The sequence below is a fragment of the Fundulus heteroclitus genome, chromosome 19 (assembly GCF_011125445.2).
Source record: "Fundulus heteroclitus isolate FHET01 chromosome 19, MU-UCD_Fhet_4.1, whole genome shotgun sequence".
Classification (NCBI taxonomy): Eukaryota; Metazoa; Chordata; class Actinopteri; order Cyprinodontiformes; family Fundulidae; genus Fundulus; species Fundulus heteroclitus.
Genome location: NC_046379.1, coordinates 17,279,140 through 17,296,738, shown reverse-complemented (window position 1 = coordinate 17,296,738; position 17,599 = coordinate 17,279,140). Strand labels below are relative to the sequence as shown.

The 17,599-nt window shown below is 39.0% G+C and overlaps 1 protein-coding gene across 6 annotated transcripts in view; it reads right to left on the bottom strand.

Moving 5' to 3' along the window:
* Positions 1 to 2,545: 2,545 nt before the first annotated feature.
* The window catches only part of LOC105925588 (zinc finger MYM-type protein 4), a 38,047-nt gene continuing 22,993 nt past the window's right edge, over positions 2,546 to 17,599 (bottom strand). For 3 of the 6 annotated variants that reach the window (XM_036151163.1, XM_036151157.1, XM_036151161.1), the window contains 11 exons: positions 15,312 to 15,527; positions 15,029 to 15,179; positions 14,822 to 14,937; positions 14,348 to 14,722; positions 13,543 to 13,693; positions 12,528 to 12,682; positions 10,530 to 10,710; positions 10,332 to 10,445; positions 9,505 to 9,548; positions 6,909 to 7,047; positions 2,546 to 3,601 (listed from right to left, as the gene is read on the bottom strand). In XM_036151163.1, the coding sequence (XP_036007056.1) occupies positions 3,147 to 3,601; positions 6,909 to 7,047; positions 9,505 to 9,548; positions 10,332 to 10,445; positions 10,530 to 10,710; positions 12,528 to 12,682; positions 13,543 to 13,693; positions 14,348 to 14,722; positions 14,822 to 14,937; positions 15,029 to 15,179; positions 15,312 to 15,527 (2,097 nt within the window). In that variant the 3' untranslated portion in view covers positions 2,546 to 3,146. The remainder of the gene's footprint in view (positions 3,602 to 6,908; positions 7,048 to 9,504; positions 9,549 to 10,331; positions 10,446 to 10,529; positions 10,711 to 12,527; positions 12,683 to 13,542; positions 13,694 to 14,347; positions 14,723 to 14,821; positions 14,938 to 15,028; positions 15,180 to 15,311; positions 15,528 to 17,599) is intronic. The other 3 variants (XM_036151159.1, XM_036151160.1, XM_036151158.1) reach the window with 3 other exon arrangements.

Below are 17,599 nucleotides of genomic sequence, written 5' to 3'. Positions count from 1 at the left end.
CAAAGCAATCGGCACCAGTATCTGGAAAACAAGAAACTTCCAGCTCCAGTGACTCCCAGTTACTCCTATTTCATACAAAGTGAAATGGCACATCCCGGCATGTGCTGGAAATATATGACCATAGGCACTGGGACATGGACTGTTACTGGAACCATGAACGCCTACATGCTTTCCTCTCTGGCTGCAGCTGGAATTGCGGTGGGTAAAGGGAGGATTAGTTTGTTTATAAAGTTAGAACACTGTTATAATTAAGTTATAAAGTTATAACACTGATCATACGCATTAACCTTAATCTCTATAACATACCAACACACTTGCAATATGACAAAAGATTTTTGAGTATATGTATTTTTCAAGATTGTACGCAATTTTCAACTCCTTTCTAATCCAACCCATGTTTAAAATGCCGCAAATGGATTTTACAAACAGCAATATAGGTTTCTCCATCTTTTTTTAAATCAATAAACATATATGAGTTATATAAAATTAATTTAAAAGTTGTATTACCTTATTACTCCTGCGTATTCTGTTCGCTTGGATCAACATTAGTGCAATACTGGCATTTGGCCGGCAGGTGTCGCCTTCTACACATTTTATCCGCTGTGGCGCTTCCAGACTTTTCTTCAGTCCTAAACGTGAACCCAGGTTTGTTTGACTAACAATGACCTACTTTGTCATAAAAAAACCTGTGAAGAAACATGCTTTCTGTAGACCGTCCAATAATAATCTTCTCAAAATCAGAGAAATAAACAGGCTCGTTTTCTTTCTTTAAAAAAAAAAAATCTTTATTCAGACATATTTTTTTTAAAACCAACTTTGAAAAAAAAAAAAAAACAAATCCTAAGCAAACAAGATTTGATGTCAAAACGTTACCATTGTCGTACAAAGCTGGATTCAGCTCGGATGCATCAGTAGCAAGGTGCTATGAAGGCTTTCGCTGTAACTTGAAACAGTCAAAGTGTAACAGAAACAGACCAGCTGAACATGGTTGATTTGAAGTTACAGGTGGCCCTCTGCGTTTGATACAAACCTTCGCTTCCAGATCAAATTACAGCATAGTGGCAGCAGTATTTTATTCTCATTAACGCTCTGCAATGTGATGCTTACAAACTCTTTGTTGGACACATGAGGGATTAAAAACTTTGCACCCACAAATCCACACAGTTTTCTCTAAAATGCAGCAAATTTCACCATAAATTAGTGTTTTGTTTTTTTTAAACGACAGGAAATCAACCAACTTAACACTGAAATATTTCTTAGAAAATAAACATGGCACAAGGCAAAGGAACAGGCGGTGAAAAAAGAAAATCTCTCATAAAAAGTTGAATAAAACAATGTTGCACTTGTTCTTCCAAGGACACGTTAAAATAAAAACAAAAACCTGTGCTGTAAAAGGATGACATACAATGAGTGAAAGTTGACAAAGCGCCGTGACTTTGACATCTCTTTCATGACCATGTAATGTATTCTGACACGTATATTCATGAGGTAATTTTTTTTATTAGATCTTACAGTAGGCTCAGAGAATTAGGGAAGCCCTTCAAGTATTTCGTCCTCAACCCTTAAAGCAATGTCAACACAAAGTAGGCCTACAGCAAACCAGCGGAGTGGAGACTAAACTGTAATTTCACATAATAACAGGGTTCCAACGCATGCTTTACACCTTACAGACAAAAAGTGTTCAAATCAATACACGTTTAATGCGATTTTGTCCACTTTTCAAACTGTTTGGGTGTTGGTGGCAGTGTGAAAAAAATATATTTTAGCCACAACAATTCTTGACACAAAGTTGTATAAATGTTTATGTGTAAGCTGATTTTCAGTCAATACCTTTAAAACCACAAATGATATGAACGGAAATGAATTTTAATCATCTAGAGGCCTTCTAAGATCTTCCATCTTGACATAATGACTTCTTGAGGTTGAAATCAGTTCAATTGTCTCATAATTTTGAGACAAAAGTGTTTCTGGGGGGATAACAGTTTAATTAGGTCACCATTTTAAGATGAGAACACCAGATCATTTTGTTGTGCTGATCAGTTACTTATATCTTTATCTTGAAATACAATGTTGAATAATTTTATTTCAAGATAAAACTCCTAGCTTGTTTTATATAGCAACAGCATCACAAATGAATCTTTATCTAAAGATCATTTTGTTGCACAAAACAAAAATGATTCAGTATTTTCATCTCAAAATAAGACCTCATACATATCCAGGTAATGATTTTCTCCCAAAACTGATGACCCAATGACAAACTGGGTCATGATTATATCTTGTTGCGCTAATCACATGGTTTTGTAGCAATTATACTTTTTTTTTCCACTCTTCTTAAAATGGCTCCATAAATCGCAAGATGAAACCTAAAGATAATTTTGTCTCATTTTGTTGTTGTCACGTGATCATCTATACCTTGTTTAAAAATGATAATTTGATGAAGTCTTTATCTTGAGGTGAGAGCTCACTTTAACTTTAATGTTACCACATCCCCTCAGATTGAGTTGAGAGCTCTGAAAGTTTTTTTTGCACCACCTATTTTCTTATATTTTTTTTTATTCAGTTCCTGAAATCTTTCTTGAAAACAGTTTCATAGGCTCTTTATCTAAAGACAATTGAGACTGTTTTTTTCTCTTTTTTTGTATATATAGTTGTCATGTCATTATCTCGACACATCAAACCAACAAATCTGATAGTTGCTTATTCATGCTGAAAAGCATCCATTATAGATTACAAAATGTTTTTACATTTTTAAGTTATCCACACCGATCCAGCCTTAAAAAATACTGAAAAAAAAAAAAGAGAAAAATTCCACCCTTTGCTTTTCTAGACTGTAGGAACCCTGTAATTATAAAGAAAAGACAGGATGTTTTCGGATTAGTGCTAAAAGCTCGCAGCATGGTTTGGGATTAGCACAGACGGTAGTGTGGGACTGAACAGGAATATTTAAAGCTGCAGCTTTCTTCGTCCGCAGTCGGAGATGAGAGATGGCTTCTCAAAAAACAGATCAGGAAACCGAAGAGAGAAAAACTCGGGTGACAAACTCAACCCTCAAAGGGAAGTCAGTAACCAACGACAGCACATAAAAACATTAGACTCCATCGATAAGCTTTAAAACAGGTTTACTGGTGTGAAGTGAAGTCTTTCGGTTACTTGGTAGGCTCACCCGCGTCATAGTTAAATTTTGTGTGGTAGAGTTCAAAACAAGGCACAGGACAGAGGCTGGGCTCTTCAGTACATGTCTTACAGTAATATGGCGTCAGCCTCTTCATACTGCCTAAATCTATTTCAGACTCCCGCTCCTCCTCCTCCTCCTCGTCATCGTTTCTCTTCTCGCTGACAGAAAGGTCCCTATCCTTCTCTGGCTCATCACTGCCGTCCTCCATCTTCTGCTTCTTCCAGGCCGTTTCCTCTTCATCCAGCTTCCTCTTCCTTTGCTGGCAGCACACCTTGCAGTTGGAATCAGTCTCCCTTTTACCCAGGAAATGGCGCCCGGTGAGGCGAGCTGGCGTGAGGTTGCTCGGCTCAGTTTCCCCCTGCGGTTTCGGAGACCTCGCCGGCGATCTGGATAGTTGGTCGGACTCCGGGGGCTTATCTAGTAGAGCTGGTGCAATGGTTAAGACAACTATTTCAATAAACCCCAGAAAAAGAATGTTCAATAAAAGATGTGACATAGCTTTTTCTTCTCATCTTAGTACCAAAGATGACAAATTAAGTAAAAAAAATAAATCTGTATTCACAGAGCAGTCAGAATGATCCGAGTTTAGAGAATTGGGGTGGAGTGCAAACAAGAACAATTCAAAAGAGAATTTTATTTTACATACCGCTACCTTTTACTAAGCCAACATTTGTGTATTGCTGCCACTACTATTTAATCATCTGCATATGGAAGAGAGGTGCATCGTGTTTATAGAGTATTTGATGGATTCATAGTTCCTACACATTTTTCATGTCAAAATTACACGTTTTTCCACACTTCCATGTTTTTGTTGTCCGTCCTTTTTAAGCCTATTGTCAGAGTATGCGTACAAAAGCACAGCTGGTAGGTTTTAAGTATAGACCCTGCAAAAGCCTGAAACATTAATTAAAGGAAGGTGGGTAGAACGATTTACTGACGAACAGATGGAGGAAAAAAAATATTTTAGATAATGAGAGTAAAAAGCAGAATAAGCTGTTTGGAAATGGCAAAGAGAATACTTTTCATGAGCTTCACCCACATAAACGCTGCGACTCAACGCAGAAACGCATTTGCTTTACAGGCTTTCCGAACATATGAGATTTATTACCAAAAAGCATCATATAGCAAAAATAAAATGAATAAAAGACCAAACAGAAATTTCATTATTCTAGACTTGAACCTTTAGGGGCCTTGAGTGGTATTATAAAATACTAGGGCTGGGCAACGATTAAAATATTTAATCGCGATTAATCGCCCTGATTAATCGCGATTAATCGCATTGTATTTACAAACTCCAAGAATGAATTCAAAAGTAGTGTAAAGAGCACTTTTATTTTAATGTTCTGCTGCCATATGAACAAAAGTGTTGTAACATTTGTAGCACTTATTTTATACTGGATATTTTCAACCCATCTATTGAATTTAGTGCACTAGTTGATCTTTTCTTCATAAGAGAACAACAAGCACTGCAGCCAAAATATGGCCTTTTTTGACCTGCTGTATATTAGCCAGTCCCTAAGCTTGATGTATCATGAAACTGTTGACCTTTTGGGTTTTGTGGTTTTTATTTTATTATTACAATTTAATAATAATAATAATAATAATAATAATAATAATAATAATAATAATGTTATGTTCAGTGTTTTTTCGCTAATCCACCTCTTATATATTTCAATCCTTATGTAATTTTGTCTGTGTTGTGTCCACCTGCCTGTTGCTTTAATCCTATTAATTTCCCCGTCGTGGGATAAAAAAAGGATTAGCTAATGTTATCTTATCTTAAATAACACTTTTTAATATATGTACTGGGTTCTTTCAAGGTCTTAATTACATGTTATGTGTGGGCTCCAGTAACATCCATCCATCCATCCATCCATCCATCCATCCATACATCCATCCATCCATCCACTGATCTACCTGGATGTTCCCTGGAGGACTGAAACGCCTCAGTCAGAGACGTCAGTCTGTGGGTCTGTCGGGGCAGTGACAGAAGTTTCCTCTCCTCTCTCCGTTTCTGGGGCTCGACGTTTTCATGTTTTTTCACGTGCTTAGATAAATTTGTTGTGTTTCCACTGAAATGAACCGGCTTTTTACAAAACATACAGCTTGATTTCATTTACGGTATTAAAATAAAGCCGAACGGTGCTACTTCCTCTGTTCGTGTTTTTTCGCTGCTGCGTTCTCTCTCAGCTGTTTGTGTGTTAAGTTTGTGTGAGAGCTGAGTGCGCGGGCCAGGCTGAGCCTGCGTGCTGATTGGCTGGCGCCGCTGAGCCATGTACGAGAGGGGAGGGGGAGCGAGAGAGTGCTGCCGACAGCGCGCTGCAGTCAGCGTGCCTGCTGACTGACACTGACTGAAAGCATGTGAGCAACATGCGTTAATGCGCGATAAAATAAATATCGCCGTTAATAGTCTAATGAATTAACGCGAAATTAACGCGTTAACTTGCCCAGCCCTATAAAATACATAGACATATTCAGTAAATATGGGTCATTTGTCAGTTTAAAAGTACCGTTTGAAAATAACCTTTAAGCAAGTAAACATACTTTTCATTAAGCTCACACTTCTGTATTAAAATTTGTTTATCTGTTTGATGTAATATGCTAATCTTAAAAAGGTGCATTGTCCAAGATTAGAAGTTAAATAATATTTATTTTCTTTCCCTTATAATTGCCTGATGTGGAAAATGACTTATTCTCTATTTACTGCTGTTGCCTCTATAGGCACCATGAATCAGTTCATGAGCGAGTGACCTGTGCAATCGCAGCAGCAGATGCCTTTCCTCGTCTCCCATGCCGTGTACAACACTGGTGTCATTACAACTTGTTGCCAGAGGGGGGCAGACTTCTGCAAAAATTCTGGAACTACTCTATGCTTCTTTAAATCCAGCAAAAAAATCATTGTTGTTAACAGAAATAAGGCCTTTAAAACATCTGTCTTTGAGTAATGAATCTATACGTTTACCTTTGTTAATTAGTTAAGTACTGAAACAACTTGACTTTTCAATAATATTCCAAGTTATTCAATGACTGTAGATAGACACATATCAATAATTTAATTGTGTTCTGCAGGAACCCAGGGACCATGAAATACCTCTGATTACCTGACTTCCAAAGTATTTATCACACATGCAATCACCTATTGTCATTTAAAGGATTATTAACAGGTATGATATTTTGTTTATTGAGTTTATTTTGAATTTTAATACAATTCTAAAATAATAATTTATTAATTTGGGTATTCATTGTTTTGTTGCACTTTGTCCCGTCAATCACTCTTCATGACTGACTGCTGAATACTGCAAGTAAAACGCTGACTGCTTAGAACTACTCCGCAGACATTTCACTTCAGATAAAACAGAATAAGGAGAATGTTGACTTTGTAAATTTCTCAACAAAAACAATACGAACATTTTATATCTGACTGTATCCCTACACTGTAAAATTAGTATAAAGCTTAATTGTCTTTAGAAGAAAAAGCAGGATTTTCTTCAGGATTGCCATTTTCAGACATGACACAGCAAGAAGGTAAAAAAAATGATGTTAAAACAGCATTCAGTCGCTCATGCGTTACATTATGTACATGCAAATGTGTTAAAGTGTGGTTGGTTCGTTTGCCAGCTGCACAAGACTGTTAATCACTAAAGTCCCTCGAAGTGTGTTAGTGTTCACCTGTCATCTGAAAACCTAAGATGGATTTTGGCTAAACCAGTTAAAGGAGGTTTTATGTAGTTACCTTCTAATTCAGGGGAAGGTGACGGTATCCGGCACATGACTTCCTGGTCCACGGTGAACGGTCGGCACAGAACCGACTTGTTCTTCATCTGACGGCGACGGGGCGCGGGCGCTCGCAGGGCATCGGTCTGAGTGCTGGCCTGGAGACATCAAACACAGATAAATAACAGAAATATTTCATCCGATTTATTTTTTATAACCATGTTTTTCTAATCAGGCATATGGGAATTATGATCTCAACAGTTTAAAAATAATGCTTTCTAATTTTGTCCCCTCTATACCAAGGCTGTGCTTACTTAAAATATAGCAGGATGCAAATTTAAGGAGTCTTTAAGCAAGGTTGAGTTTGCAGATGCCCCGCTTCAGGAAAACTTGAGTCAATATGGTGCCTTGAAAGGGACATATTGTGCAAAATCCACAGTTTTAGCCCTTAAATCCATTTTGTTGTGTACTTCTGTGTCTCTAGGAGTGCAGATAAATTAAATCTACTACCGCCGTGTTTGTGTTGGTTCAGCTATGGGCTCAGCAGCTTTTGCCTTCGTCACAGCTGGTATGTCCCGCCTTAAACCACAATACCGCAACATGATTGGCCCGAACCGTTTTTTTTTTTGTTTCGGACACAAATGGTTGAAGCCGGAGCGGTACAAGATGGATTTATTACACAGACTCCCAGCATACAACAAAAATGGCAGAACCCTCTGCGACCTGGAGGGGGGTGAGGTGTGAAGTCCCTCATTCAGATTTAAAGAGACAGCACCAACACTAGTTGCTCTCAAACGCAACTTAGAACAGGGATAAAAGGAGGAAGTGGAGGTAAACTGATGTGTCTGCAACTGTAAGATCGCTTCACCCATGTGGAAGTGTAGCACAGGCCGCTATAACCTCCAACAGCAAAGTCTATGTAACGACTGTGAATGTGAAGCTCATATTTTTTGCCTCATCTACCAGTATCAGGTTTAAGGAAAGGAATAATCATCCTCTAAACATTCAGGATGATGCATGCTTGAATTGTACTTTGCCCACTGACAACATTAAGCCATTTTTACAGATGTTTTTAAATGAAATCCCTCTGACTGTAATGTGTTCATAATGTAAAATCCCCCGGTGGGGCGGCAGTGTTGTCAGAAGGAAAGAGTGTCCAACCCCACAGATAAGGTACATGTCAATTTAGGACAAATTGCAATCGCTGATTGGTCAGTTACTGATGAGCCTTCAAGATTGATTGACAGGTGGCGTCACATCAATGCGGTACCGCGCACGTGACGTCACCGTCTCAAGAGCAACGCCCCTTTTGCCGCTTAGATAGGGCATACAGGAGAGAACGCACGGATAACCCAGCTATTACAAGCGCAACAGAAACAGCGATATGACCGACTTTACAGCCGTTAAACTTTCCCAAGACGATGTCCCAGGCGCACGGATTACTGGTCGCACTGTCGAAGAACACACCAACCTTCAGCTCAAACGATGGCTTGAGGTTCGATGGCTTAAAAAGACTGGAAAACTGGCCGAGTTGATGAACGGTAAGCTTTGTTTTTTTTTTCCTGCGCGGCGATCATGGCAGCGTCGGCCGTTTTTTTTTTTTTGTTGTTGTTTGCAATCACCGTCCAGGAATGGGTATATGTTTAATGTTTGTCTCATTTGAAATGTTTTTGAGTAAGCTATCCTGGTAGCAGGCTATCATGTTAGCGCCTGCTACCATGATAGCCTATATGCTGTCATGGTAGCAGGCGCTACTTTATTAACATGTCGGCCACCAAAATACTCTTACCTTGACTTGATGTCGCTGGAATTGGGTCAGGATGTTCTTCGGTTGTGCCCTTTCCTCCGACAAAATGCTTGCTACATATGTAGGTGAATTTGGTAACTTTTTCCGGGTTGAACTGTTGTGTAGGCCGACCGCCCCGGTGTGCCAAGCGCACACATTTCTCCTTGGCAGTCTTGAAGAAAACATCCTTCATATGCGGCTGATCAGCGTACCTCGAGTCGCTGTTGCACGTTCCATAGCAACAATGTTTAAAAACCATGGTCTTAGATTTGGAAAAAGCAGTCGTTTACCGAGTAAAACCAAGGCTAACGCACAGCTCTTTTACAGCAAAACAACGGCGGCTTTCCGGAGTTTGCCCCACTGCGTACCACGTGATGTGACGTCATCGTGACGTTGTGTTTCTAAAAATAGCTCGCGCGCGGTACCCCATTAACGAGGAACTCAGACCACAGCGTCGCACATCCACTTTACATCGAGAAAAACAGAATGATTTCAATGTGAAAATAACTGGAAAGCATATGTCCCCCCTTTAAAACAAAATTTTATACTGAAGATTTTAGAACAAAATAGCATTTTTAACTTGTACACAGTTAAGTTAATGGTTAAAGATGCCATCAAGTGTGACACATTTGATTAGAAATATATTCATTGTAGTTATTAATATTATTGTCTGAGCATGTAAACCGTCTTCTGACTGAATAAGTGTAGTGAAATGGTTAGTTTCATACAATGAATTGTGAAATTAAGCTACTGAAATAAAAGCTGGACTTGTTTAATCCATACTTGATGCATTCGATCTGAACTGTATTAAATAAAGACAAACTCATACGTGATCAAGATTCTTTCCATCCACGTTGGAGGTTGGAAGCTCTCCTGTAAAACGGATAAAAACATAACATGAGAGACAAATCAAGAACAACTAAAATCAAACAGCGACATTAGCTGATCTGATTTAGTTTAACGGTATGCAATGGGGGGATTTCCAAGGGCAAAAAGACAAAAAATAAATAAATTAATAAACCACAACAAATAAAACCAGGTAAATTTGATAGATTAAAAGAATAATGAAAAAATAAGTATTTTACGAAAAGAACAGAGAAAAACTACAAAAGGTAAAATGTAAACAAATGCAGTAAAACCAACAGGAAATAACGTTTAGAGTAAAACAAACAAAATCTACTGTAGAAAAATTTGGACCGTAAATTTCTACAAACCAAAGCAAAGAATTGAACATCGCAACTTTTCTATAATAATGGCCTTAGTAATTTTTTTCAGAAAAAACACAATAATACACCAATAAGTTATTACATTTTAAGGAATAAAAAAAAATAAAATAATATATATATTATTTTTTAATCAAAATTCTTTTTGTGCAAGAGATGTCAAAAGGTGACAAAATGCTTCTATAACATGTTTCCAGGGCTAGTTCTGTACATTTAGGAGGCAGAAAAGTGATGTAATTAACAAGAAACACTTTAAACATTTCATGTTATAAGTATATGCAAGTAAAAATAATTTGGTTTAAAAAAAACAACAACTTGAAATCGATTGCGTTTTATTAGGTTTGAGTTACTTTAGTTTTTTTTCTTCTTCTTCACAGTAGCGAAGTGTGGATGTGAACAGAGAGTGATCCCGGCTGTAAACGTGTAAACTAACCCGTCAGAGCCGCATCCGCCGACCCGCTGGGCTGAGACGCTGAGCCATTGGCCAAAGAGACGACGTCTGCAATGACAGGATTCATCTTCGAGGAGTGATGCGGTTGCGCTGGAGCTGGACAAACATTTAAATCGTTATTCCCAACAACGAATACAAGATCTTAAACTTGCTGAGGTACAGTTTGACGAGAGAATTCACCGGACGGCACTGGTGGGGCAGTGGCTGTGCCGTTGCTGGTGGTGGTGTTTTGGTTTGGCCCAAAATGAAGGCTGCAGTACTGCAGCAGGCAGAGTATGTTGCAGAAGTTACAGACCGAACCCAAGCACTGCAGCTTCTCGTTCATGTAGCCCTGCTTCCTGCAGCTGTCGCAGCGACCCATCTAAGCAGGGGGACAGGGCGGAACAAGCACAAGACATTTGGTACAATTAGAACATTATGGAAAAAATATGAAGGGTGCCCATGCAGAGCGTTCCCTAGTGATGCTGGTCGATAAATGCGATCCACAACTTAGTCAGTTAGTTGGTGGAGGGGAGTCACAAAGACATTTAGTGTGAACTGGTGGTATGTGGGGGTCTGGACAACTCCCAAATCTAGAAAAATGTAGATTCCCCCCAAGAAAATATTAGAGGAACCTAGATTTTTATAAAACATAAAAAGGCAAAACCCCTATTCCGACATTTGTCTAGGCAAAACGATGGATTTTCACCCCAAAATTTCTCTAGAGACCCGTTTACCCCCACCTTCCCTAAAAAACAAAATTGAAATGTAATGTTCTCCCTTGATCTAAATGGACTGACTTTAAGCAATATACCTGCAGCTTTAACAACTATGACATTATCCTTTTCAAATAAAGAACAGAAGAAAAAGACCAAACTGAAGTCTCATGTTGCTAGAAAGAATCTAACCTACGTCCTTTTCTAACGGGCCTTAAAGCTGCAGTAGGGGGGTTTGAGGAAACTGTGGATTTATGACTTGTCTACACAGAGACAAACACTGTAAATTTTCATAAACGATTAAAAAAAACGTGCATCCACATGAAAGAATGCAGCACAACTAAAAAAAAAAAAAGGCTTGTAGTAGGTATGCTGGACCCATTGGTGGCGCTGCGACACTGCCAAGGAAACAGCAGGCATGTGCCAAGCAGACAAGGCATGTAAACAGCGCTGTGGGAAGAGTGATTTTTCTGAAAATGGCAGTAGGGCCACTGGGAGGAGCCAGAGGAGATTTATTTTTTCCTCACAGATTAACTCAATTTACCATCAGGACAGTATTAACAAATATATATATAAAAAAATAAATGTATATAAAAGTTACCTACTGCAGCTTAAAGAGGCGGTTAAACTCAGTTATACAGATTTTAATGAAGCCTTTTATTGGGCATTAGTCCTCTGCTTCAAACATGGTCTACTCAGAAGAGTGAAAGAAGAAATCAAGCCAAAAGAAAGAATGAAGTGATTTCTCACTCAAAAATGTATTTAGTTTTTAATTAGTTCAAACAGGGAAAAGAAGCAGATATCTCTTCACTGTATTTCTGTAAAACAAGCTAGGGCTGGGCGATAAATCGATTTAATCGATTAATTCGAATTTACAATTCTTTAAGATTTCATTCTTGGAAAATCTGCATTTTATTTTGCCAATACACTCATTGGGTTTCCATGAAGAGAACAGCATGTGATGCTGAATATATGTTTAGGCAAATGTATTGTCAAAATATTGTTAAGTGGAAACTTTTTCTTACCATAATACGAGGTACTTCATTTACTTATTTACTTTTTTTTTTAACTTAGTTTAAAGTTCACAAATGCAGTGAAGCCTGTTCTTAGCTCAATGTGTAATACCACTAGAAGCAAATTTTTTGTTATATTTTCATTGTTTATAATGGCACGGCTGCCATCTTGTTTTGCATGTTTCACAGCTTGTTTTTAGTTGCACTTTGAATTCAGGTCAACTCCCTGATGAAATACTTGACATAAAAGCAAGGTTTTAAATAATTTCTTTAATTTCTTTTTATGAAACAAAAAGGAGGAAAAAAAAATCGATTAATCGGATTTGGTATTATAAAATCATAGATTTATTTTTTAATCCATATCGCCCAGCCCTAAAACAAGCATTGTTTTTCTTTGCTGCTCATGACAATTTTTTTTTTTTTATCTGCTTTGTGTATGCGTGCCAATTGGACATGTGTCCTGTACTTACTCCATAGTAGAGCACAGTGTACAGGGACATGCAGTGAGGTTTGCAGAACTCCTCAATCTTCCCTCCATAGTGGCTGAGCATCATCTTCTGTCCGAGGCCACAGCAGTAGGAGCAAGGACGCAAGGCCCGGTCCTGTTTGAAGAACTGCTTGCAGTCTGGGGCAAAAAGCAGGGAACGCATTATTCACAGGAGGAACAATCGTACTTATCAATAAATACGTTAGACTTTACTTCAGGATTCACATTGTTCCCCACAGTTTCAGAGAGAAACCAGTGAAAGCACCATCAGCTCATGCTACTCTAACACTCTTCAGGGAGGAACTTGTTACTGAGGCAAGAGACTCAAAAGGTAGCCATTTTCAATATCACTGAGGTATTTACTGAAAGATAAATGAAGTCAGAGACTCAAGATGTCACAGGAAAAAAACATTGTTTTAAATGGCTGCTTTCATCTCTGTGCTTCCTCTGAATAAGAGAGCAAAACAGATAACAGGAAGGATGAAACCTCTTATGGAACGTGCTGGTTTTATAAATGTTGGCAGCCTTTTAGAAAGCTTAGTGTTAAGGTAAGGAGTTAGTTTTTGTTAGCAATACAAACCAATATATAATTGTTTTTGTAATGCTTGCCATGTGAACTGCTATATTCACCAATATAAAGATAGTAAAACATCAAGGATCAGTCAGCCACAAAAGTCTGATCTGTGAAACTTTACTTATAATTGTTTGTATTTTTAGTGATTCTTTTTTTTTTTTTTTACAGATTGTTTCAATGAGATCCAGGATGTTGTTTATGAGACTGACCCGTCTACTTTATAACTTTAAGGTTTTATAATAGCATGTTTTTACATCAGCAGAAAATGAAGTGTTATGTTAACTTACTTTCACAAAGGAAAAAAAAAAGAAGAAAAAAAAAGGGAAGAAAAAAAAAGGAAAAAAAGAAAGAAAAAAAAGGGAAAAAAAGAAAAAAAAGAGAAAAAAAGAAAAAAAGAGAAAAATAAATAAATATAAAAACTTACTTTCACTGCAAAAGAACACGTCCTGTTGTCCTAAGCTGGTGACCTCATAAAGGACCTTTTCCTCTTTACAACAGTCGCACACAGCGAGGACGTTTTTCTGGATGTTGTACTGATCACAGCACATTTTACTGCAAAACAAAGAAATACGACCCTGGAGATGGAGGGGAAAAAAGTAGACAGGAGAAGGAACGTTGTCAGCAGGGAGCAGGTTGTAATAACAAAATTAGGTTTAGATCTGCAGTGAACGGTTATTTTAGTAATCGATTCTCTATTCTTTTCGAATAATCTAAAAAAAAAAAAAAAAAAAAAAAAAAAAAAAGAAAAGAAAAAAAAGATACTTTTCATAAATTAACATACCTCAACACGTGTCTTGAACTAGAAAACAAACGTTTTATTGTACATTTTAACTGGATTGCAAATGACAGAAACATGTTAAAAAAAATCTATCTATCCTAATATACCCATCTCTGCTTGGAACATAACTGGGACTGCAACTATTGTTTAATCTGTGTACTATTTTTTTGTTGAATAGATTAATTATCAGCAAAAACACTTTTTTTAACAAAACCTGAATCAGGTGAAGCTTAATCCAAGCCTCAAATGAAACACGGTTTTTCATCTTAAATGCACAGTATATATTTTTTGTACAGGTCTGTCTTAATTACTGCTCTGAGTGGGTTCTTCTAGTCTGTAGACTCCAGTTAACAATTCGATTACCAAACTAGTTGACGATTATTTCAATAATTGATTAATCATGATAATTCCAATTGTTTCAGCCCTAATTAGGTGTATTACTCAAATTTACCACCTGGTGGGTGAGTAGCAGCGGCTTGTGGCTAAACTTCTTGGTGCACTGATAGCAGGTCAGTTTGACGGCGTCACTGAGCCCATCTTCGACCGGTTTGAGAGGCTGCTCCGGGGGGGAAGTGGCATGGGCTTGTCCGGGGAGAGTGGGCGTGGACACGGCCAAATGAGGAGGCACTAGAGGGGGGACTGATGTGTTACTGGGATGGTGTCCTGGGTATGGGACTGAAGACGAGTAATCCTGAGGAATGGGGGGGACAGAGGTGGCCCCGGTGGCTGTGGTGGAGGGTCCTGGCTTTGGAGCGTCCTTGTTGGGAGGGTCCCTGGGTGAGGAGGTTCCGTTGGTCATTTCAGGCAGAGTTGAAAGAGAAGATTTCTGCAACATTCGAATAAGAAAAAAAGTAAACTTCATAAAATAGGACATTTAAAATCTTTCTTTGGGACTTTTTGATTGAAAATGCGGGTGACGTTCTACCCTGTATGTAGTCACACAGGCTAAGGAACAGAAGTTGCGAATGGTGCCGTCCACCATGGCGAGATGATACTGAGGAACCGCGGAAACTTTACACAGACTGCAGGGGAACGGAGTACCTACGGAAAACAGTCACGTTAAACATAAATCAAACTACCATCAATGTTTTAGCCCTGAGCCTTAAAGCTCCCAGCAAACACTGCGTCGTACCTGTGAGGCTGTGCTGCGGTGGTCGGCTCTGCTCCACACATGGAGTAGAGCAGTACAGCTGAACTTTACCCTTCTGGTCCAGCTCCATGATGCTAGAGGACACCACTGTGATCTTGTGACAGTTGGCACACTCGGTCGACTTTCTGCAAGTCTGCAGAAAAAGTTTGTGTTGTTTCATATGAAGATGCATAGGAGGGGGTTCTGATATTAACATCTCTGATTAATGACTTGTGAAAAACAGAAATTCAATGCAACAGGAGCTATTCTGGTTCTTCTAACACACCTGTTTAAAGGTGTTGATGCAGGTGGCGCTGCAAAAGTTGAGCTGGGCCTTTTCAATCGTCAGCGTCTGACAGGAGCTGGAGTTGCTGCTGCAGTAAAGTCCACAGCCTTCGCAGCAGTTCAAGGCCAGCTGGCGCAGCTTGCGCCAGGTAAGGAAACAGGAGTCGCTGCAGAGTCGGTGCAGTTTTCCTTGATGGGTGACCTCATGCTCGATCTGCTGCAGGAACAAGGCACAAAGTCCAAGGGAGTGAGAGGTAAAAATTATCTGGGATAAAACAAATGCAAAAAACACATAAAAAAAACATCTCAAACTAATTTTTGCATTTTCCAAAAGGACACGATGCCTGCTACAAACCTTAAATAGAGAAAGATTACATGCATCAAATTTAAAACCTGATGCCATGGTTTTTATTTAACTTTTCAACAGTTTGCTACCTGCTCTATTAGAGGAAAAAACTCTGGACTTGTTTTTTGTAAACGTCACGGACTCATACGTCTCTAAAGCCCGATCTCCTCGTGGCTGATCAGATCATAATCTGTTTTTTTCTCTGCTCAAAATATAAGCAACCTATCAGAGGCAACCTGCACTGAAGAACTGTGAGAAGATGGTCCCAGGAAGCTGAAGTTTTGGTCCAACAGACTGGGATGCACTGTGGCGGACACATGTAGAGGACATCAATGTGATGACTGAGTGTGTGACTGAGTTTATAAACCTCTGTGTGAACTAGGGCTGGGCGATATGGATTAAAAAATAAATCTCCGATTTTATCATACCAAATCCGATTAATCGATTTTTTTCCTCCTTTTTGTTTCATAAAAAGAAATTAAAGAAATTATTTTAAAACCTTGCTTTTATGTCAAGTATTTCGTCAGGGAGTTGACCTGAATTCAAAGTGCAACTAAAAACAAGCTGTGAAACATGCTTGTAAAACAAGATGGCAGCTGTGCCATTATAAACAATGAAAATATAACAAAACATTTGCTGCTAGTGGTATTACACATTGAGCTAAGAACAGGCTTCACTGCATTTGTGAACTTCAAACTAAGTTAAAAAAAAAAGGAAATAAGTAAATGAAGTACCTCGTATTATGGTAAAAAAAGTTTCCACTTAACAATATTTTGACAATACATTTGCCTAAACATATATTCAGCATCATATGCTGTTCTCTTCATGGAAACCCAATGAGTGTATTGGCAAAATAAAATCCAGATTTTCCAAAAATTAAATCTTAAAGAATTGTAAATTTGAATTAATCGATTAAATCGATTTATCGCCCAGCCCTAGTGTGAACAACACCGTCTCCACCAGAAGAGTGGTGATCCAGGGGTTGTTGTTGGGGAAGCATCTCAGTGACCTGAAGGAACTGCTAAATGAGTAAAAAAAAATAACCTTCAGTAAGGGAGAGAAGGAATTATTGAGGAGTATAGAGCAGAAACTGAAAGTCAAGATAAGAGAAAGCAGGGAGAAGCTAGAGAGTAAGAACCAGTATAAGAGATGTGTGGTCAGCGATGAAGAAGATCACAGGCTTCAAGCAGGAGGAGGATCGGACAGATGGAGGTCTGGACAGAGGCGCTGAGCTGAACACGTTCAGTTCAGGAACAAGCTCGCCATCTTCCGCTCCCGCCCACAACCACTCATCACATTCTGCTTTGACACAAAACTTCCCTGTTACCCCTCAGATGTTTCATCTTCCGCCTCACTCATGGACCCTTCAGCTTCTACATGTTTGTTGTCAACCAAATCAGAAGATGGTTCTCCTCCCTTTGCCTCCCCCGTTCCTCTTTTCTGTCTCTAGAAGTCAGGTGAAGAGGCAGCTGGAGAGACTGGACCGGAAGAAGGCTGCAGGTCCAGATGGTGTCACCCCCAGAGTCCTGAACAGGTATCTGGGATTCTGCAGCAACTCTTCAACATTAGTCAGACCAAGGAGACGGTTCCAGTCTTGACCTCCTGCATTGTTCCAGTACCAAAGAAAACTCACCCACCAGCCCTCAATAACTTTAGACCCGTTGCCCTGACATCCCACATCACGAAGGTCCAAGAGAGACTCCCGTTGGCCCACCTGAGTAAGCAGACAAGCGCATATCTGGAACCCCTGCAGTTTGCTCATCTCCGTGAAGTTGGAGTTGAAGATGCCTACGTAAACTAACCTGACTGTAGCCAGATGTACTTCGCTCCGCCTAGCTCCACTCATCCATCTGGGACATCTCTATAGGAATGGCGTTTCAGAAGGCTGGGTCTTATCAAAAATCCTTGCATATGATTGGATAAGCCACTTGTCTGTCATCTTT